Below are 24,578 nucleotides of genomic sequence, written 5' to 3'. Positions count from 1 at the left end.
TTTCTAGGTCACTTTGAAATCCCATCTATGTGTGTTAGGTTTTGTAGGATATTTTGCGCTAATGACATACTTGATGAACCATATAATTTCTATTAACATTTTCATGCTACATTCATGTATTACAATGATATTTAGGGCTATACCTCTTTATTTGTCATGATTTTAGTATATAACTCTAATAATTAGATGTCTCTCACTATTGGAAAATATCCTTAATGTAGATACATGAACATGTGTTAGAGGTCGTTTGGCAACAAAAAGTAAAAGTACTTTAACTTGTAGTATAAGTTATTTTACTTTAAAAAAGTCAAAAGTTAGTTTGGCAAAACACTTACTTATAAGTCAAAAAGTCAAAAAGTCAGTTTGGCAACAACTTTTATATTTTTGGCGTAATTTTCTCACAATTTACTTTATTCTTCTTATCATTGTTTATTTTACGTAAAATAAATTCAGATTATAATGAGACATAATTCTCACTCCTAATATATATAAAAGTCAATTTTTTATGAATAATGAAAACGAAGCATAATTGTAAATGATAAAGTAGTGACACATGTTTTTTCTATAAAAAAAAAAAAAAAAGAAATATTTAATAAATAAATAAATATCTGAACTCATTTCAAAAAACTTCAAAAAGTTGTGAGAATTATGTTTCATTATAACTTATACTACAAGTTAAAGTACTTTTACTTTTTGTTGCCAAACGACCTCCTAATAAGATAAATTTAATAAAATACACTAGCAAATTCAAGTCAAAAGAAGAATAATGGTCGGCAAACCAATTCCCCTGACCACAATCACTTAACCAAATAATGCTGGCAGTTGAAGTGTCTTAAAACATCTTCCACTTGAACTGCAAGATCACATGGTTAGCAGTTCTAATGAGAACAAAAAAGGGCAGTTTAATATTGCAAGGAAAATGCTCTAGCAACTCAAAACTCAAAAGTCAAATGCCATTTGGGAGAGAAATTCAAATCAATGGTCCAAGTTGATGGGTCAATTTTTTCTGGATTCCTTCAAAATCGCGAAAAAATCTTGGCCTTTGATTCGTGTTTGCCTCCCAAATCCGCCTGGATTTTTGGTGGCTCTAGCATGATTGATATTGCATACTCAAGCATTCAAACTGTACGTACACCCGTTAAGAACAGACACAAATGTGAACTTCTCCTGCACTGAACTAGCTGATTGAAAAAAATAATGAAGTATTCGAAAAACATTTTATCGAATTCAGAATTTCGGATTTGCTGTAGTGATGATGCTTGTTCTTAGTCAATGTGCCGGTAAAACTGAAATGAAAGGATTTTATCCGCTTCTTGTCGAATCAAACACCACAAGAGAATTGTTGTAGGATTACAAGAAAAAATGGCGATTACAAAACTCGGGTTTTTAAGTTTCAGAAATCATACTTGGTTCTTCCACTCATTAAGATTAGACACAACATATTTGAAATGTCAGGGGAGGTTGAAGAATTGTAGAAGTTCCATGATTCCAGCATTAGTCTTTTTCTTGATCCTTTGAAATGAACCACCTGTGTGTATCAAACAAGTTCACTTTTAGAAACAGAGTTGAGGATGAAATTTCGCAGTTAAGAATCTATATGATAAATCAGGAAAGGGCTGATGGGATGTTTGTCTGTCATAAAACGGTACCCGACCAAGTAATGTCAGATAACAGCATGATAAAACCAGGTAATGTTTTGATATAACTAAGCTGTACTTATAATACGATACAACTAGGTTCTTTTTTATTATAACTAGGACACTACTCTAAGATATAATCAAGTTATTTATAGGGTAATCCTTTTACATTGCTCGAGGGCATTGCTAGCGCCCATGGATAACAAGTTATGTCTAGTCATTGAAATGGCGGGTTCTTAACCAGCCCGGCCTGTAAATCAAAGTGGTAGTAGAAAGAAAGATTGACCTTCATCGGTGCTCAATAATTAAAGCTTAATAAACATAATAGATCGTTAAATTTTTGGCAAAATGTTTACCTTGACATCCAAGGGCATGCCATGAAATTGTCCGGCACCCTCAGGCGGCGTCCAGTTATAAATTGCACAAGGTAAAAAGAGAACCGAAGCTCCACCAATGTCATCCACAAATGCTTGTGGTTTAGTAAATCTCTTAGCATCAAATGAAGGATTTGACTTTACAATCCAAGCCAAGGCCAATTGGTCTCCCAGCATTCGAGAAGCTTTCATGAATTTGGAACTATAAATTTTAAGTACTTCTTGTAGAAACACCTTAGCCCTATTTCAACCAAGACATAGTAAATCTAGATTACAAACACTGAAAACTCAGAAGTCTAAATCAGCAAGAAACTTAAAAAAGAGAGTAAATTATGCAATTTACATACCTAAGGATTCCATCATGTGTTCCTCTCACTGCAATAAATCCTGAATTCAGAGGTTGATCTTTGTTGTTCCGGAAAGTGACAGCGATGTGAAACTTTGGGTAGTTTTGAAATATCTGTCCTAGATCATCGACCACTGCTATATCAGAATCTGTGAAGACGTAATGGTGATTATCTTCCTGCCTCCTTGAATGCTGCTTGAGCTTTATTTCTAGAAAAGCCTGCATACATCCAAGACCAAAAAGCATAAGAACTACAGTAATGATATCATATACTATGTTTTTCTCTCAATTGGCAATTGGAAGTTAAAAAAAATTTCAAGGTATTCTTTAATATAACATGAATAATGAAAGGCAAGTTGAACCAACGAGAGAGAAGACGTGATAAAAGGTTTAACGATGTAACTTACTTATCAAATTGAAAACAAAAATGTTTCATTTTACACTTGAAATTTCAATATTCTAGAGTTGAAGAGCAAAAGTTGTAGTAGGAAAAGAGAAAATATTCAATCACGAAGAACAAATGAAGTTAAATGGGTAAGTAGATTTCTTAAAAACAAACACTTGAATCTAACTAGGGCAGTAAAATTCTAACTGCGAACTAGTATCCATTTTTGTGATGTTCTCTTACAATGTAAGATTTGATTCTCTGAAGCATCAACTTGTCTCGCGAATATTCACCTGGGATAGGAAATATATCTACATTATTTCTTTGTATTGGAAGATCAGAAGCTGGATCAGTGAGAATGATTACATTGCTTTGGGGCATCGACATCTGCACAATTGCATGTTTTCGTTAAATTTCAACTCTTCAGTAAACAAGAATAGATTAGATGAACTATTCGTTCTCTTTAAGGCTTTAAACTTTGTTTGTTTTTACAAACAAATAAATCTTTAAGATTAACTGATATATTTGGTTCGAAATGAAGGTGATAAGATAATAACTTTAAATCTGTAGAGTTTTGAGTTTGCCAATCACCTTAATGAAGTTAATGAAGACATTCAGAACGGCGATTGACCGCTCCACTTTACTGTACGAAGTTTGCCCAACAGTCACAAACTTAGATGAGTCATCATCTTTTGAAAGAGAGGTATTGTAAATAGTAAAGACAGTTACTAGGGAAACCGTGTCACTGAAATCAGAGACGCGAGGCCAAGTTGACAAGTGGGTCTTGTTGAGAGCATTGAATCCTGTAGTATTTGTAAAACAGAAAACTTAAATAAGATTACAGAAGTTCAACTATCAAACCATAGGAGCAGGATAAAAGAAATAGAAAAATGCTGAAAAGCTCTATCCGACTGTTCTATTTCAGTCTCTTGACAGGTATTTCAAACAACAGTCTAGAGTGCATCCGTCGCCTTACATTTCAGACATGGTGCCGTATAATTCAAAATGATTTAATTCGAGGAAGATATAATGTATTCAGATAATCTTGTAAAAATCTTTAAAGCAGATTTGACTAACAGTCTGATAGTAATATTAGAAAGAGATGCGATGTTAGAATAGATAATAGTTAGCCAGTATTTGAAATTGACGTGCTAACGAATTACAATCTTGGAAGATAAGCAGATTAGTTGTAGCGCCCCAAATCCCAAATCTCAAGCTAACCGCCTTGAAATCGAAGATTTGAGACCTTCAAACTGGATCCACGAGCAACACCTATCATGAGTGCACAATCAATACCTGAAAAACAAAATAGCTGGGTTAAAACCCAACCGCAGTAGATTTCCTCAAACCTAAGTCTCGGGTAGGCAAGCTCAATCCCCAATCAAGGAAGCATTGCATTCATATTCATTATTGGCATTATCTGAAATTTAACGGTGAATACTAACATGATGCAGGGGCACCCGGCATGGAGACTAATTCCATGACCGGACCCGGTCATGGTCCAACCGGCCAAAGAGAGAAGACTTAGAAAGTTCTTATTTTAGTATGTTTATTAATTAATTTTGGTTTAGGAATTATGCTATTTTAATATTTCCAATAATTGGAAAGGTCCAGAGTTAGTCCAGTTATTTAGGCAAGTTGCAGTACTTTATTATTTTAGGAATCCTAGTTTGAGTCTACCTAGGAAGGTTTATTATATTATAAAAGGAGATCTAGTCTATGTTATTATGCAGATTTGAGAGAAAAAACCCCATTGAAGTTTTAATAAAGTTTATTATTTAGAGTTATTTGATCTTTAATTTCATTGTTCTTATTTAGTTATTTCATATCTTTAATTCCGCTGCGTTTCTACATCAAGTGGTATCTAGAGCCATAATTTTTTTTCTTCATCACTTTTATCATCATGGTTAATACTACTACTACTACACCAACTAAGGAGAAATCACCAACTTTCTCTTCTGAATGGGACAACATTAAAGAAGGGCTATCTGCAGGAAGAAAATTGAAAGAAGGGTTCAATGAGTACAAGAAGGAAACAACAGAAAAATTCGACAAAATCGATAAAAGATTCGATCAACTCAATGACTCAATCACCATCATCTCCAAACAACTTGAAGGTATGTGTAAAAACCAAACTCCACCTCCTACCACTATCACACATCAACCCTCACCACTAACGGGCACCACCACCACCACAACCACTCGGTTTTCCCCTCTAGGTTTCTCCTCCGAACCGACGACACCACTCTTCGGCCACACCATTAGCCACCCTCCACCGATTATAACACCACCCTTCACCACCTCCTATTCACCAAACACATTTTTTCCAACACCTAGCTACCCCCCCCTATACCCACTCTTCAACACCACCATCATTCTCCTTCCCCGAGCCGACGACAACACCACACCGACCACCACCCGAGAGCCACCTCTCGGCCGATCACAATACCCTCACCACTCCACAAACCAACAACCGAAACATCACCAACCTAACCCAACCAATTGGCCCTTTGGGAACCATTGCAACCCATCAAGACCCACGTACCCTTTACCCGTATAATCGATACCCATCATTCCCAACAAACCCAATCGAAACCAACCCACCGTACCATCAACATCACTACCAATACAACCCTCATACCGAAACACGATCAACCACCACACCTTTTGATCCGGTCACACGACCTTCACAACACCGTCGCCCCCTTGAAACCGAACCACACCACAACCTCCCTTTCCAACCCGACAACACTACCAACCAACGTCATCAAAACCACCCGGTCAACCGAAACCGAGACCACCTCTCCACCAATTCTCTAAACCGTGACCTTACTACCACTCTCACCCGTCCAACCAACATACAACAACGACAAACTTTGGGAGTACAAAGCAACCAAACCGAACGTGATCACTACATTCCACCCACCGACATCGAATCTCCAAATCCTAGTTCATCATACCGTATTCGAATGGAGGTACCTTCATATGATGGTTCGATTAATATTGAAGATTTCTTGGATTACGTCTCTAGACTTGAGATATTTTTTGATGTTATGCAAGTTGAAGGCCCTGAACAGGTACGTTGTGTAACTGGTTATTTATCTAAAACTGCTCTTACTTGGTGGAAACAGGAATCTGAGAATCGTCGTTTATTAAACCTTCCACCTATTTCTTCATGGTTAGAATTGAAACCATTAATGTTCTCCCGTTTTCTCCCTCCGGATTATGAGAACCAACTATGTGTTGAATATTTACGTTGCCGCCAAGGAAGACGTTCCGTTGAGGAATATGCTTCGGAATTCCAAAGACTTATTACTAGACTTAATCTCCCAGATTCAGAGTCAATGAAAGTAGAAAAATTCAAGGACAGACTTCGTAATGATATTTGGTTAATTTGAGAGCTTTTAATTCGGTTTCTGAATGTATTAGTGTAGCTCGGTCTTTTGAATCTGATTCACGTTCAATTTTTCGAGGACATAGTACGAGAAATCAAACAGTCAGAACTCTACCAGATGAATTAGATCAATCAAAGCAGGCGGAAGACGGTACTAAATCACTAACAGAAAATCCTTATAAAAAGCCTCCACCAGTTAAGTGTTATCGTTGTTTTGAATCAGGCCACTATTCTAATGCTTGCCCCTCTCGCGGTAAAGCTAATTTGGTAGAAAAGAAAGCTGATTCGGATACAGATGAGGATCAATTTGAACGAATTAACACTATTCCCGACAATGGTGATAGGGTTATGTTACTCACTCGACGAGTTCTTTTCACACCTTTCAAGAGGAATTTATCACAACGAAAGAATTTGTTCGTTACACGGGGAACAGTACTGAATAAAGTTTGTACTATTGTGATTGACAATGGTTGTGTAGAGAATTTGATTTCTACTAAACTAGTCAATTTCTTGGGTATTCCTACAGTGATTAAATCAACACCATATAAAACAGCTTGGATTCAGTCCGGTACTACTACAAGAGTTGATCATATGTGTACTATTAATCTTTCTATTGGTTCTTCTTATGTGTCTACAGTTAATTGTGATGTTACATATATGGATTTATGCCACATCATATTAGGACGGCCATGGCAATCTGATGTTGATGCCACTTACCGTGGTCGTTCGAATGTTTATGAATTTCCATGGAAGAAGAAGATTGTGACATTATTACCAATTGAAGATGGATCGGAGGAACTACATTCTCTTCACAAACGGTTCGGGACGAACCTCTTGAGGGAAGAGGATGCTGATGCAGGGGCACCCGGCATGGAGACTAATTCCATGACCGGACCCGGTCATGGTCCAACCGGCCAAAGAGAGAAGACTTAGAAAGTTCTTATTTTAGTATGTTTATTAATTAATTTTGGTTTAGGAATTATGCTATTTTAATATTTCCAATAATTGGAAAGGTCCAGAGTTAGTCCAGTTATTTAGGCAAGTTGCAGTACTTTATTATTTTAGGAATCCTAGTTTGAGTCTACCTAGGAAGGTTTATTATATTATAAAAGGAGATCTAGTCTATGTTATTATTCAGATTTGAGAGAAAAAACCCCATTAAAGTTTTAATAAAGTTTATTATTTAGAGTTATTTGATCTTTAATTTCATTGTTCTTATTTAGTTATTTCATATCTTTAATTCCGCTGCGTTTCTACATCATAACATAATATATCAGATTTATCCAATCCCCCTCGAAACTAATCATTTATGTCCTTTGATTAATTATTAGGTTTTCCGGTTCTCGTATTTTAATCTAATACTAACCCTGATAATACAACGATCTTTTTTTTTCACCGATAGAAAATATCATGCCTTTAACTAAGGTAAACCTTTATAGCCACAAACTTGACATGTAAGTCGAGGACAGACACATTATGTCGAAAGACACAATCATCAAACTCTCGTTCAGGTATCTCAGACCAATACACAACAAACATTGACTCTTACCAATTACAAACAAGCTCACCAAACAATTCAAGTCAACAACACATGACAAGTCAGAAGCGATGATGCTCATAGTAGATCCTCACGTGCATCGCAATCTCAAACAAGCAAATAAAAATAATAATTAACAAACATAGACTCACCACTAGAAGGTATCTACCTAGGAGATACATTGCCTAAAGAACAGAAACCATGTGAATTATCTCAATAAATTCGTCCATCGGAGACTGTTCTGACACCTTGTACGAAAACAATTGTAACTCTTCACTCGGAACTCGGATTAACGAACCGTTTGAACTACTAAAAAGTAGACGAACATACCTTTACAACCATATAAGAATCACACTTAGATTCATTATATATCTACACCAGATTCAATTTTAATATAAACCGACGTGCAGTAGACACTGTTCTGACACCTTGTACGAAAACTATCGTAACTCTTCACTCGAAACTCGTATTAACAAACCGTTTGAACTACTAGAAAGTAGACAAAGAGACCTTTCCAACCATATAAAAATTACACTTAGATTCGTTATATATCTGCACTAGATTCAATTTTAATGTAAACCGACGTGCAGTAGACACTGTTCTGACACCTTGTACGAAAACTATCGTAACTCTTCACTCAGAACTCGGATTAACGAACCGTTTGAACTAATAGAAAGTAGACAAACAGAACTTTCCAAACATATAAGAATCACACCGAGATTCTTCATATATCATCACCAGATGTAAGTTGAATTTAGACCGAAATACTGTCCTGTCTATATGTTTTAATAAATTCTAGATAAAACTAATCTGTAAGCCATTTAATCGTTATTTCATGTGATTAACAATACTATACCTATCATGGAATAAATTGAAAGAGCCTACAAAAAAATTAGGAGATAGGAAATCTACCTCTTTTCGCCTTAGATGACTTTAAGACCACAACCATGGCTTGTTCTCTCACTAGAGAACTCTATTTCCATCACTTTTCTTCTTTATTCCTCCTTCCTTCACTAAGGAGCGGCTGCACCCTCTTTCTTTTCTATAGGGTTTCCTCAAAAATGAAGAGAAATAGGGTTTTTAAACCCACTAGTATTTCATCTAAACAAAACTGACCTAGACTTTTATTATTTCCACCCAATTTGGTATATCAAGAAAATAGGGGTGTTACATTAGTACCCTGACATTGCAATCGATCACGCAAACCCTGACCAGCAGCAGGGCCTAGAACCAGATGATCAAATTTGTTCTTCTGATGTTTCTGTGGCCCTTCTACAGTTAAGTTCTGGTGCAATACAATAACTGATATAGCAACAAAGTCTTATTATGAGTACCACTTTCAGCAGATAATGTAATTTCTGAGAAAACTAGGAGGAAAAAGGGGAAAGTACAAATATTTCAGGATTTCACCTGAGAATAGGTAAGGAAGGAAGCATATGAGTGGGAGACAAAAGAGGAACCTACGCCACCCGTTACAAACTCTCATGACTAACAAACTCTAATAAGATTCCGCCTCAGAGGACATAATCAGCAAAACAAGAACGGGCAGACTCCCTGCTTAATTTTGGCTACATAACAAAAGAGAGAGAAACAACCAGACATGAAATTCGAGTCAAGCAAAAGTTCTATGACAATAGCCTTGGCACGGAATTTAAATTGCACTAAGCGGCTCTAAGATAGAACATAAATTTGAGTGAAATATAGAAACATACTGAAAAATAATACATTCGGGTATCATTGAGATCTGTGCTGTGAAAAAATGGAAGTAAGACAACAATGACATTTTTCTGGCTTATTAGTTCTTATTATACCCTTAAAAGCGACAATTGGAGAAGGTTATTTCTTTCTATGATCATGTCATTACGAAAGTTGCTACCACTTCTCTTAGTCACATTCTTCTTTTACATATTGAAATGGGGAAAAAGGGGTTCAATGATGTGGGATTGTTTCTGAGTAGGAGGAATTCCTAAGTTTGGAACATCAAAAACAATTCTTAGGACCATCGCAATCAGGAGGCACAACATTCAATAAGTCCAAAAACATTTTGTTTAATAATCCGTACCCCTGGAACCCAGGATAGGTCAACATAATCGAACAAGAAATGAATAGTTCATCAGTCTGGGCATGTATATTCCCTATAATTGGACATCTTGTTTGGGTTACTGGATTTATAAACATAATTTCCTGGCGTGGATATTGGCAGGAATTGATTAAATAATCGGCACCAATATTATTGCTTAGATTGTCTTCATGTGTCCCATGCATCCTCTGAAAGACAGCTCAATCAAATGATACACTCTTGCCTTCTTATACGGGCATCTAATTAGATCCCACCTGTTTTCATTCTACTCACGATGATTGCCAAAAACGTAATAAAATGCTTTTAGTGTTTCTTTCGTTGTTAAATTCCTAGCAAGTTTTGTAATATAATACTTCCATCATTTATACAACATTTCCATAAATATTTTATTATTTTCATACTAATGGAAATATTTGACGAAATTTGAAACGATACCAAATATAATACCTTGATTATAACAGACGAACAGAGTAAACCTTAGGTATTTCACCCAATGATTTAAGTTAAAGAAAGGGTTCTATTGTAATACATCCGACAAGAAGTAAAAGTTCAAATATAAAGAAATTTTAGTGGAGCACATACTGATAAATATTTTAGTGCTTTGAATGGACAAAATAATGTTGTTCTCTGGTTATTAATCGATAAGTCGATTTCTTTCTGTCTTGGCTTGATTCGGACAGAGTTTCCTTTCTCTAACTTTATAGAGAGATAAACTATTAAAGAATAAAGATAAGTCAATATTCCTTCTTTCGGGCTAACCGAGATAGGTGTTTAATGTAGTCGAGGCAAGAATAAATTCTCTTTCCTTAAGACATTTTACACCCCCGTAACAGTACCAAACGTTAGGGTGAATGCCTTCGGGATACAACGACTAACCTTTCAGATTTTTAAGATGGTACTTCTATATTCTGAAAGCGGGCGAACCTTTGTCAGTATTATGAGCTCTTTGACTGATGCGGATGATCTTCTAGATCCTTTGGAAATTCAGATTTCACTCGAGACTTCTTTCTTCCTTTTCCAGATATTCTAGTCTATCCAGAACCTCTAGAAAATACTTCTTTAATTAGATATTCTAGGCTAACCAGAACCTCTAATTGTTAGAAGGGAAGAGAAGAAGAGAATGAATTGAATTGATGTTCTAGACGACCTATGAAGAACTTCTTTCTTCCTTTTCTAGATATTCTAGTCTATCCAGAACCTCTAGAAAATACTTCTTTAATTAGATATTCTAGGCTAACCAGAACCTCTAATTGTTAGAAGGGAAGAGAAGAAGAGAAGAGAATGAATTGATTGAAAATTGGAGTGGATTTGGTTGGTTTATATAGGAGTTGAATGGATGCATAGTGTCTGTTGGGTTAAAAGACATATCTGTTCGGAATTAGGGACCAAACAGGAAGTATAACTGATTGTAGAAGTCGGTTATAATCTGGGACGTCGGATCTGGGTGAAAATCTCGGGTGGAACGCCCACCGTCAGATCAATACCGAAATGTGCCCACAGATTTGGATGCGCGTGGTATTCGCTCAAACGACCCCTGATCTAACTTGTCCCGTTTGACGTTTCAGACCCTGACTTAACCGTTTTTTTCACCCAAACTTCAAACTCGAATTTCTCATTCATCCGGAATCGGATTCGAGTAATTCTTTGCTCTAAATTTAAGAGCTCGACGAGACGAACGCAATGGCGCGTTCGGTTTCTGAATTTGACGAGTCGGGTCGAGCCAAAATTGGCTCCGATTACAACAATCCCCCACATGAATGAAAATTCGAGGTTTACTATATACAAACATACTATACTGACATACTGACACTAAAAGAGCTCATATGCGGAACTTCGCTGCATCGGAAGAAGGTAGTCTTTCGACTTTGAACCTTTCCTAGTGAATAACTACAAGGTCTACAAGGACGGCAGTGAACTTATCGTCTTGAACTGAGTCCTGGAAATTGTAAACCTGAATAGCTATCACACAGCTAATCCCTTACCGACTTAGGTTCCCGGTTGTGTTCATTTCGGCCCTGAACATTCCCGAATTCATGTGTGCTTTAGAGAAGTCGGCCTAGACGACCTTCCCACGGAACCGGCATCAATTCACACACATATAGGTTATCCGTAATAAGGTATCCTGCTATACCTCACGTTAGAATCAAGTTCTAAGTTTTCGGATTCATTAAAAGCTTAATGCTTAGCCTCTCAATGCAGGCAACACTGTTATCATCCTAGGAATGGGTAAGAGATAGAAATCTCTTACAGTGTTACTGTCGAGTCAGGATATAGCTTCAGTTGCCCTTTGAACCTAGATCGTGGGATCTCCAGTCATCTAGGTAGGGTTTCACCATGCCTTTACTCATTTACTTTAGGCGTTTTTGCCACATTCCCCTTGATGATGCAATTTCAACTCTCTTGTTCACCCTTGTTCTTTACGGATCCGCCAGGTAACTTAGGATTGAGCATAATTTTAATTTATGCATTCCTTGAGAGCAATTGCTTTACGGTGCTAGTCTATTTATTTTGAATTCTCTAGACTTACCGTATTAGTGCCTACGCAACAACTACTTATGTTTATTGCGTGCACTGGCTTAAATCACAAACACATATCCTCCAGGAAGTTCACCTACTTCCTTTGCTTTCTCCAAAGCAATGTATCCATCAAGGCCTTTAGGATTACATGGTTGATCCAGCTATGCACGTCTGCCTCTGAGGATTTTGTGATATCGTAGCCCTTAGTGGTTTGTCATATCCACTGTTTTGTATCTGAGATTCGAGTGTTGTCCACATATCTTCGTTTTTATGATATGTACAACCAATTAATACGAGTCTGCTCAGATACCTAAGAACTATTTGTTACTATGATAACTCTTTCTTGAATTTGTTCAAATTCAAGTATTTATGCTTATCGTGGTTTTTGAGTGGTTGTTCTACCATTCTCTGTCTAACCATGCACTTTAGATTATCAATCATGAGTAACGATTCAATCTGGAAAAGCATTGAATCATATCTTCTTAAACACTTTCTTATTCCTAACTAGTATTGTCTGTTCTTCTGAACAGATGATTCACGGTTGAATCTCGTTACTTAGTTTAGGATTAGGAGGAGAAGTTCTTTCCATTTGTGTTTTTCCAGATTTGTTGAGTGAATTGGACATTCACGTCATTACTTATATTCACACACTTGATTTCCGACTCTTGTCACAACTTAGTGAATATAACCATAGTTCTTAACTCAATGAAACCTTATTGACCAACATTCTTATTGGTTAAATCTGGTTTCCGAGGTACTCTATAATTTCCCTCTTTTCACGTCCATATGATGTTGTATCGTCAGGAGAATATAGAGACTTTTATGCCATTTATAATCGGCATTTTGGTCCTTTTGGTTCCCCCCACATTTCAAGAGTATTTTCTCTTATTCGTCAATTTGGGTGGAATTTTATAGTATTCCATATAGGGTACTGTTCAGATATGTAACAATATCTGCCCCCACAGTTCTAGGGTAACCATTGGATTCTCCTCTTTAACAAAACTATTTTCGTACACAATTTCTTTAGTGTAGTGTCTTTAGTTTTGTTCTATAACATGATGATTTATGATCATTAAAACCTTGAGATATAATACAAGGCGAGTTTCTCGTTTAACTCTTTCTTAAGTTATATGTCTTAATCATATATACTCGTTTGATAGACTATGATCATCAAAGTTATCATTCATTATTTTGTCCTTTATCGTCTCTAGATTTCGTTCATACTCTTGAATTGAAAATCTTACCAAGACCCTTGAATTTACTATTCGAGTCACGTCTAGACCGAATGATGTAATATTCAACTTTACGTCTTATCAACCTTAATTCTCTTGTCTATCCAAGAAGATTAGGTTGCCATGAGGATTTATAAGGACTATTCTGTAATGATACAAAACTAGGGACCTCCTTACAAAGACTTTAAGGATTTATTTATAATAACTCCTGATCTTGAGATCTTTCAGCCAAGGTCCTTCCATTTAACATATCTGAGGATTCCTTGTAATTCTTAGACAGGCCTAAGGACCTTCTAGAGAATTATTTACCGCCTGAATATGTTATACGAAATAACTTACTTTCTCGAAGACAAGTTTAATTTCAGAATTTTGCATTCTTCGTCAACTTTGTATTCGAGAGTGTTTCACGGAATTTTCCATTATCTCAGACCGATGATTTCTTTCGAACAGTTTATCGTCTCGTAGCTATTTGTATAACGAGAACATTCTGTCATCGACCTTGTCTAACCGTTTAGGTTTTGACATTTGTCTTGACATACTTTTCCGCTAACTTATGCGGTTGTCATCTTCGATTTGTCATCGAATTGAATCTTTAGGATCATGTATTCATCATTGATCGCTCTATGCATTCTCGATATACGGTTTCACACCCAGTATTTATGTCGATACTTGGTGGTCAAGGTGTCGCTTAGTTTTTCGATGTCTCTGTTATTGAGAAGATATTTTAAGAGTCATCAACTAAGTCAACATTTGTGGTCACCATGGGTTGAACCTTATCTCTGTTCATGGCTAGTAATAGATTTTAGTGAAATACTTCACAAAATCCATCGAGATTAGATTGATCATCGACTTTAATCTCCACTGATCGAGTTTTATCCCTTCTAATGTTCTGTGCTTCCATTGTACCAAAAGAGTCGCCGTTTGATGAACTATGCCATTCTTGGCGTATATCTCGGCGAAGGGAGATTCATACTCTCCATCTCAGTCGTCTCTCAAAGCCTCAATCTTTTTACAAAGTTGAGTTTCTACTTTGATTTTATAAAGCTCGATCTTTTCGATTGCTTTATCCTTACGTGTTAGTAAGTAACAGAACCAAGTGGAGTCATCGATAAAGGTAATGAATTGCCTTTTCCACCTTATGTTTGAACCGTTCTTAGGTTATAGGGTTCATTGTGAATTAAGTCTAAAGACTTTGAACAACGTTTTAGTCATTTTTGACTATACACATGTTTGACATGTACGTCTTGAGTAAATTTCGAGTTTCGGAATTTAACTCCAAGCTCATTAATGTCTTTAATGACTTATTATTCACATGTCCTAATCTTTCGTGACAAATATTGGAGGACTCAATAATATACGCATAATTATTAATTTTATTAATAATAGGTGCCTTCGGCATTACATGGGTAACATTTAATTGAAATAACCCCCCACATAAGTGGCCCTTTCCAATATACATCATTTTCTTAAATATGATAACGATATCTGACAGAAAGATTAGTCTGAACCCGTTCTCACTTAAAAGAGAACCAGAAATCAAGTTCTTTTGATTGTCTGGAGCATGGAGTACATCGGTCAAAGTCACCTCTATTTCGGAAGTGAATTTTAACACGATCTTTCCCCTTCCTTTGACTTGGGTGGTCGAGCCGTTTACCTTGAGTAAGGTTTCTCCTTCGGCTACCTCTGTATAGGAAGAGAATAGGCTTTTGTCACTACAAACGTGATGATTTGTCTTAGAATCGACCCACCATCTCTGGTTGTTAACCAGGTTATCTTCATGTGCCTCTGCACAGAGGTTCATTCTATGAAGTAGATCAAACGCCTTTTCGAACTCAGTAATCATTAGACGGTGATTCCGATTTTCGGTGTCTTTTGCTAATAAAGCTTGGTTATCGGCTTTTTCCCTTTGACTGCCATATGTGGAGTGACAATCTTTGGCTAGGTGGCCTCGCTTTCTACATTTGTAGCATTCGACAGGCCTTTGCCTTTTCCTCGACTTGCCTCGCTTCTGCTTCAGAGCGAAGTCAGTTCCCTTGAACATCTCTGGGTTTTCCACGTATGTGGTGTTAGGCTGAAGAACCCGTAGGGTGGTTCTTGTTCGTGCCATTTCCTTTTCTGAAACACACAGAAAGTAAGCCAAATTAATATCTTATAACCAGAGAAATAATCGCTATGTAAAATGTCTTAAGATTGTTGTTCTCTGGTTATTAATCGATAAGTCGATTTCTCTCTGTCTTGGCTTGATTCGGACAGAGTTTCCTTTCTCTAACTTTATAGAGAGATAAACTATTAAAGAATAAAGATAAGTCAATATTCCTTCTTTCGGGCTAACCGAGATAGGTGTTTAATGTAGTCGAGGCAAGAATAAATTCTCTTTCCTTAAGACATTTTACACCCCCGTAACAGTACCAAACGTTAGGGTGAATGCCTTCGGGATACAACGACTAACCTTTCAGATTTTTAAGATGGTACTTCTATATTCTGAAAGCGGGCGAACCTTTGTCAGTATTATGAGCTCTTTGACTGATGCGGATGATCTTCTAGATCCTTTGGAAATTCAGATTTCACTCGAGACTTCTTTCTTCCTTTTCCAGATATTCTAGTCTATCCAGAACCTCTAGAAAATACTTCTTTAATTAGATATTCTAGGCTAACCAGAACCTCTAATTGTTAGAAGGGAAGAGAAGAAGAGAATGAATTGAATTGATGTTCTAGACGACCTATGAAGAACTTCTTTCTTCCTTTTCTAGATATTCTAGTCTATCCAGAACCTCTAGAAAATACTTCTTTAATTAGATATTCTAGGCTAACCAGAACCTCTAATTGTTAGAAGGGAAGAGAAGAAGAGAAGAGAATGAATTGATTGAAAATTGGAGTGGATTTGGTTGGTTTATATAGGAGTTGAATGGATGCATAGTGTCTGTTGGGTTAAAAGACATATCTGTTCGGAATTAGGGACCAAACAGGAAGTATAACTGATTGTAGAAGTCGGTTATAATCTGGGACGTCGGATCTGGGTGAAAATCTCGGGTGGAACGCCCACCGTCAGATCAATACCGAAATGTGCCCACAGATTTGGATGCGCGTGGTATTCGCTCAAACGACCCCTGATCTAACTTGTCCCGTTTGACGTTTCAGACCCTGACTTAACCGTTTTTTTCACCCAAACTTCAAACTCGAATTTCTCATTCATCCGGAATCGGATTCGAGTAATTCTTTGCTCTAAATTTAAGAGCTCGACGAGACGAACGCAATGGCGCGTTCGGTTTCTGAATTTGACGAGTCGGGTCGAGCCAAAATTGGCTCCGATTCCAACAAATAAGACAAGAAAGATGCCGACGACGCCAGTAGCTGCCTTAAATAACTAAAAAACTAGCCGATAGAGAACAGTTATCTAAACGATTTTGTAGGTGGATCGTCAATATCAGAATCCAGTTCCCACCACGGTCTAATATCTTCCTTCTTCTCAAGATCTCCACACATATTATCTTTACCTTCTCCCTCCTCGTTCTCAGATTCAGAGTCATCTAAATCAGATTCATCTTCTGTTCTTTCCAACTCTGGTTTGTATCTCCACTCAAGGTTCGTCAAGACATCTCGGTCCTTCCAACGTTCCACAACTGACACTGCCTCCTTTTTAGCTTTACCAAACATGATTTCTTTCCACAAAAATCCTGCATCCGCAGATCTTTTCAGAACCCCATCGACGCAATCCCCCACAACAACTGTCTTGAGACATCTCAATCGTGCTTCCCTCAAAACATCCACAAATCAGAATCATCTGACACAAGAACTATACAGTCTGCACGCTTACGATCCATTGTTTCCACCACATGATTTCTCAATGCAATATCCGCTGCTTGAGGCTTATCCGAAACAAGCCGAACCCAAAAACCCGCCCTCTTAAGTTCATCCGCAAGACCTTAGTGCTCAACATGATATGGGAATCTTAGGTTATTGTTATACATAAATCCATTAGTTGCAAAACATTATAAATATGAAACTCGTATGTCGTAATATATTAACGAATATGATTTTATTTATGTATGTTGTGGTGTGATGCTATTATATGTGTGTGATATGATGGAGTTGGTGGAGGGTTGTAAGAGTCTTGTGGTTGGTTCGACCCTCTCTACCGGACGTGATATAGGTATGGAGCGTGTGGGGTTGGCGCTAACACAATGGATGACCTTGTGGACCACACACTTACATAAGGTAGACACCAACTCGTCATGTCGCTTTTGGTTGTTTATTACATATGTGGTATACTTTATTTCTGATGGTCACAACTCAGATACTATACTTGGACATCTTTACATGATATGTGGTTGTTTATTTGTTTTGGCAGCTCTTGAAACTGTCTATTGAGACTTTAGAGGTTTCGAAATCTACTTGTTGGGGTCTGACCCAACCTTTTATTTTTTAGGACAAGGAAATCGGGAAGTGCCACCTGCTTGAGTCATAGTTAGCCTTGGAGGAGTTTCTTTAGTGGTTTTTCTTTCTTTCTTTAGGTAGTTATTTGGAGTTGTATCTCCTAAATACTTGGTGTTGTTTTTATTTGATCTTGTTCGACATATGTGTCGATGATTTAGAGTCATCATGTGAGTTTTGAGAAACTTAGTAAAGTTTTATTAGATGATTTATTATTACTTTTTGAGCTTCATGTTCGATACTATTTGTCTCCTTGATGAGTATATCGTATATGTTTACTGTTTGGCGGAGAAATGCCTTAAGTTTAGGTTTTCATGGCGGCCGACGTGGAAATCTGGATTTGGGGTGTTACAGTAAATAAAAAGAAAAAGAAGAAGCAGCAAGCCTCGTTAGTGAAAGACGAAAAACTCCAAAATTTGTGTGCTATGATGACAGGAGTTCAAGAAGTAACTGAAGAGATGCAAAATATGAACATTTGTTCTGTCATCTCTGAAGTTATCCTAGTTGCCAGCCCAAATGAATGGTGGGTTGACACTGGGGCTACCCTGCACGTTTGTGCAGACGGGAACATGTTCTCTACCTATCAGAAGGTTGAAGTTGGCAAATCTCTATTTATGGGAAACTCTTCAACTTCGATGGTTGAGGGCAAAGGGGGGATTATTCTCAAGTTTACCTCTGGAAAGGAGGTAACTCTGAATGAAGTCCTTCATACTCCAGACATAAAGAAGAACTTAGCCTTTGGATCCGTGCTTAGAAAGAATGCTTTTAAGATGGTTTTCGAATCTGATAATTTTGTACTGTCTAAACATGGAATGCATGTGGGAAAGGCATATATGAGCGGTGGGTTCTTTAAATTAAATGTAGTAACAAGAATGCAACATAATATCAATAAAATTACTTCTTCCGCTTATATTGTTGATTCATCTTGTATTTGGCATGAACAATTGAGACACGTCAATTTTGACTCTTTAAGAAAATTGATGAACATGCGTTTGATTTCGAGATAGACTCTAACTTAAAATGTTAAACATGTGTCGAGTCTAAGTTATCTAAAATTCCATTCAAATCAATAGAAAGGACAACAAAACCATTAGATTTTATTCACACTTATATTTGTGACTTAAAAATGGTTCAAACAAGAGGAAGAAAGAAATACTTGTCAACTTTCATTGACGATAGCACTAGATACTGTTACGTCCACTTACTAAAAAGCAAGGACGAAGCAGTGGAAAATTTTGAAGTATACAAAGATGAAGTGGAAACTCAACTAAATAAAAAATTAAAAATGTTGAGAAGTGATAGAGGTGGAGAATACGAATCTCCATTTGCTGAAATTTGTGCCAAAAATTGCATAATTCATCGAACAACAGCACCTTACACACCACAACAAAAAGGTATAGCAGAGAGGAAAAACCTTACCTTAAAGGAAATGATGAATGCTCTATTAATAAGTTCTGGTTTACCCCAGAAGTTTTAGGGGGAAGCTATTCTTTCTGCAAATTATTTTTTTTTTTGTTGAAATTTCTGCAAATTATTTACTAAACAAAACTTCCCCACAAGAAAACAGGAAATATACCATATAAATCTTAGAAGGGCAGAAAACTTTCTTTTAAATTCATAAAAGTGGGGTGTCTGACCAAGGTTGGTACCACTTCGCAAACGGGTTAAGGTTGGACCAAAAACAGTAGAGTGTGTTTTTATTGGCTATGTAATAAACAACAACACATATAGGTTTTTGCTGTATAAATTTGAAATAATAGATATTCAGGTAAATACTATTTTAGAGTCAAGGGATGTCGAATTCTTTGAATTAATTTTTCCATATAAACCAACAGTGGATGAACAATCACTAAAGAGAAAACGTGATGAAAATAAAAAAAGGCAAGTCTTTGGAAAAGTCTAATAAAGACAAACACCAAGAAGTTGAAGAAGCTCGAAGAGGAAAAAGAACACGAGTGTCTTAAGACATTGGACCTGATTTTCTTACTTATATGGCAACCTTAGTACTCGTACTATAACAACCCAGTGTGGATTACTCGGATTGCTTGTATACCTACTTAGATTGCTGACTGAGTATGCTACGTCTCCCTCACACTTGGTTGTTATAGTACGAGTAATCTACTTCTGCCAGATTTGCTTGAGCCGACCGACGAATGCCACGGTTATTAGGGGACTGAGGGGGAGCCTGCGGGTGCCAAGGTTGAGACCAATTTTGGGTAGGGTAAGGACATGGGGGTGGAGTCCAGTATGGAGGAGCCCAATACGGTGGGTAATAGGGTTGTTGATGTTGGTGGTTTGGGTATGTAGGTTGATGGGTAACAGGTCGGTTGTAGGTGTGTTGGGGTGGGTTAGGTGGGTTGCGGGTATTGTGGTAGGAAGGGCTACGGTTGGTTTGGTTATTGGGTCGGTAGTTTGGACGGTTATTGGGCTTGTTGTTAGGGTTGCGGTTGTGGTTAGGGTTTGGGTTGGAAGTTGGTATGGCAGCCGCAATGGCGGGGTTTTTGGTAACGGCATCCCGTGTTTTGAGACGACCGGCCTCGGAGTTGAGTTGGTCAATGGCGTCTTCCCAAGTGGGTAAAGAATTATTCAAGATGGAGGCTATAGTGTCGAATTCCTTGGGAAGGCCCTTAACGAGATGGAGTACCCTTTGTTGATCGTTCATGGGAAAATCTAGGGCATATAGTTGGTCGGTTAAGTCACGTATCTTTTGACAATACGCATCAAGTGAAGGCATGGAAGCTAAGGTAAGGTTGGCTAGTTCATGTTGTAGGGCTTGGGATCGGGGTCCTTTGTTGTTTCTAAAGTGGTGTTTTACCCGTAACCAAGCTTCTAAGGCTGTGGATTCATCGGCCATGACGCGGACAAGTAGATCATCCGAGAGAGTACCATAGATCCATTGTAAAACAATGGAGTCAATGGTCTCCCATGAAGCAAACTCGGCAGATTCCTTATCGGGTGACGGCGAACCGTTGATATGACAAAGAACATTGTAACCTTTTGCATGGAGAGTAAACAGTTTAACCCATAAGGAATATGAAACTTTTGTACCATCGAGGATACGTACCTTATGTTGAATGTTTGATACCGTATAAACTGGGTGAAGTGATTTGTGAGTGGTTGCTTCATTGGATGAAGAAGGAGCTTTGTCTGCCATGTGAAGAATGGAGGGTTGAAAGAGCCGATCGAGATCTGGCAAGAAGGGATGGGACGGCAATGGTTTGATAAAAAACAAACCCTAGAAAGCCTGATACCATGTAAGGTAATGCAAACCCTTGCTTATTTCATTAATTACAATGTGTATATATAGTTACAATGGAATGGGTTAAATACGGAAATAGCTAAATATACATCGAGATAATTACGGAAGGAAATATACAGAATATACAATAATGCACCGATAATATTGTGGAGTATAATTATCGGCTAACACAAAAGGGTATGAGCTCAACTACACGTTATATCTTGAGGTATTAGAAGGATATTACGATGCCATTTGGATCTCAGATACAAATGATTACAAATCAACTAGTGGATATGTATTCAATAAAAATATAGAGAGAAAAGAAGAAGAATATAAATAGAATCAGTGACTGGTTTAAAGAGATAGCATTCTTGGGATAGAAGACTTGGGAATCATCTGGTCTTAGTTTTTATTTTTCTACTTGTTAAAATCACAGTGAGAAAGAAAGGGTTTGTGAGAGACCATATTTGGCGGCGCTATCGGGGAATGTAGAAAGAGAGGTTCATCAAGTTTTTGGCGCCGATGCCGGAGAGTGCAGAAATATACCTAATATTTTTCAAAGAATGAGACCCCCATATAGTATTCACATACCTTAAGTTTGAATAATTTGAACTTAAGTTTGAATAATTTTGAGGGTATTCAGATACGTTCTTTCTCAGGCTCCCTCTATAATTTGAGATATCTCGATCTTCACAGAGTTGGTCTTGGTGGAATGATTTCTCCGAAACTTGGACTCATTTTTGAGCTTTTAGAGACACATTCTTATTTGATTAATTTTCTTGATTAAGCTTGAAAGTTTAAGATTGTTTTATTTAGTTAAATCGATTTTCTTTTCATTGTTTATGCTTTTGAATTTGAATATTTGATGCATCATCCTTAGGTAAAATCCTTTGATGGTGTATACTTATAACTTGATAAATAATAGTTTAGATATCTATTTTTCAAAACGAAACAATTACATTGTTATGGTTTATTGGTTTTAGACGAAAATACCCCCGAAATTAAGATAGTTCATTATCTGAATTTCAAAAAAAGGATTGATTAGCTAATTATTTGTTCTAAAGTGATTTTATGTGGTGGATTCCTAAACCTTATACTCCTCCATTCTAATTTGGTTGGATTTAATTTCCATGTAGTTATAATTATCGTTCTCATCAACTAAAAACCAAAATTCTTATTTGCTAGTTCTAGGTTAGAATATATTTTAATTAGTCCCTGTGGATTGGCCCGGTCTTACCGGAATTATTACTTGACGTCCGTATATTTGCGGGTGGAGACTTTTTAGGGTAACCTTTTAGGCCCATCATTATTATACCTATTGGTCTATGACAATAACCTAATGGTATACTAATTTGCCTCTTGACTAGCAGTGACATTTCTCCATAAAGAGGACACAACCTCATCCACAGACCCATCAATTCTCCAACTTCTCCACTATTTGCTATGGTAGATGTGCAATACTCTGAAATCCAAGAAATTATGGATTCAATTCATAAGGGTGGTCTTCATTACTCATATGTAAAAAATATGTGATTCTATAGTATAAATAAAGTTGAGATCTTATCTAGGTCTTTGTAATGGCCTTTGAGGGTCTTGGTAGCCTTTTAAAGGTCCAAGTATCTGTAATTATGGCAGTAATAGTATTCTCTCAAATCATCATGATGTTATTTACTTGTATCCGCATAATGTAATCAAAGCCATGTAAGATGTTTAGATTTTACTCCATCATTAATAAAATGAATATTTCTATCTCAAAAAAAAAAAAAAAAACTTTGTCACCCTCATAACTTGCAATGTCACAACTTTGGTAACTGTCATACTCCTGAAGGATATACAAACTACCCATTTTCTATATACTTAATATTTGATATTTAACTATACATGTCCAAAAATGATGTATTACATTTCCAAAAAAGAAACTTAATATTTTATATTTCTCTCGAAGAATTCAATATTACAAAGAAAACTACGGATCTAGGAAACGACTCTTATGTAATTTATAAGTTTTTTTTGAATTTTGCACTGGAGATACTCTTGTAGTCTTGTGTGTATAAGTTTATTCTAGATAAGATTAGAATCAGTAGTATTGATGAGTGGAAACAATTTGGTGGATATATTTAAGTACTAGTTGTTGATCGAAATAGATTAGATGTTACTTATTGGAGACAACTATCATTTGCTCTAATTAAACAAACTGAACTGAAGATGGTTCATTAAAATCATAAAAAAATAATAAAAAAATAAATATATATAAAAATAAAAACGGCTACCAAAATCTTCAAAGTTTTCAGCACGAGTTTGCTACAGAGTATGAAACGACTTCTTCAATCAGACAAATAAAAAACCATTAATCGTATCAACTATCTTGCTCTTCAAGTTCGACATATAATCATCACCATTTCATGAGACAGGTTGAAAACCTTAATCCAACCAAAATAATATCACGAGATGCATCTTTCTCTAATATGACAAAGCATTTTTGTTTCATTAATCAAGCCAAAGACTCATTCACTCAAAAGAATTAGACTCTAGATCAAGTGTACATCCAGAAATAATGTTTCCAAAAAAGATGGAGATGGCTAGTGTCAATTCTGAAATTCATCAGGATAACAACAAAGCTACATAATTGGTTGATCATAGTTAATGTATTTTATTAGTAGTTCTGGTTGTAATGATTGGAACTGATGTAGTCGCAGCGGAATTAAAATACGAACAATAAAATAAACTAAGAACTGTAAAGAAAACGATAAATAAACTAAAACTTGATTAACTTCAATGGTTTTTCTCTTCAATATGAATAACAAAATAGACTAGACCTCCTTTTATAGGATAATAGACTTTCCTAGATAGACTCAAACTAGGATTCCTAAATATTAAAGAAACTAAAACATAGAAACTCCTAAATAAAAGAAATACCAAATTAAGGTAACTTCCTAATCCTATACTAACTAGGACCACTAATGTAGTCGACTCGGTCGTGGGCACGCGTGAACGTGGGCCCACGCGTTATGCGCCTGCATCAGCTCCCCGTTCCCCAGAAGGTTCGTCCCGAACCGATTTCGATGAAGAAAACAAGTTGATGCACCCGCATACGATGAACTTTGTCATGGCGATCCGGAATTCCCACTTCGAACGAAGTTTGCACTGGAATGGAAGGATACTAATGTGCAAGTAAACCTCGTACTCAAACTCATATGCCAATGATTCTCGCAAAATTAACCTTAGTGAATAAATAATGTTCATCTCGCCATCTTCCCACGGTAGGCTCAACCACTTAATCTTCAAGAAAGTGTGAAGTACTATGAGCAAGTGTGAAGTAAGAGTAATTGTAACAAATTTCCAAAATACTTCATCAATAGCCAAAGTATAAGCATAACCACCGCTAACTAAGATATCGATATGGA

At 36.7% G+C, this 24,578-nt stretch overlaps 1 protein-coding gene across 1 annotated transcript; it reads right to left on the bottom strand.

The window, feature by feature from the left end:
* Positions 1 to 1,162: 1,162 nt before the first annotated feature.
* On the bottom strand, positions 1,163 to 9,622 carry LOC147558741 (uncharacterized). The gene is made up of 7 exons (XM_086660434.1): positions 9,084 to 9,622; positions 8,853 to 8,975; positions 3,334 to 3,545; positions 2,986 to 3,129; positions 2,359 to 2,576; positions 1,994 to 2,252; positions 1,163 to 1,528 (listed from the first exon to the last, which is right to left on the bottom strand). The coding sequence occupies exons 1-7, from the start codon at positions 9,157 to 9,159 to the stop codon at positions 1,394 to 1,396; spliced, it is 1,167 nt and encodes a 388-aa protein (XP_086516560.1). The 5' UTR covers positions 9,160 to 9,622; the 3' UTR covers positions 1,163 to 1,393.
* Positions 9,623 to 24,578: the final 14,956 nt, after the last annotated feature.

This window comes from Eschscholzia californica, unplaced genomic scaffold (genome assembly GCF_041429995.1).
Source record: "Eschscholzia californica isolate CP2 unplaced genomic scaffold, dmEscCali1.0.p SCAF_2, whole genome shotgun sequence".
Lineage (NCBI taxonomy): Eukaryota > Viridiplantae > Streptophyta > Magnoliopsida > Ranunculales > Papaveraceae > Eschscholzia > Eschscholzia californica.
Note: the sequence above shows the minus strand (reverse complement) of the source record. Positions and strands in the feature narration are given on the sequence as shown.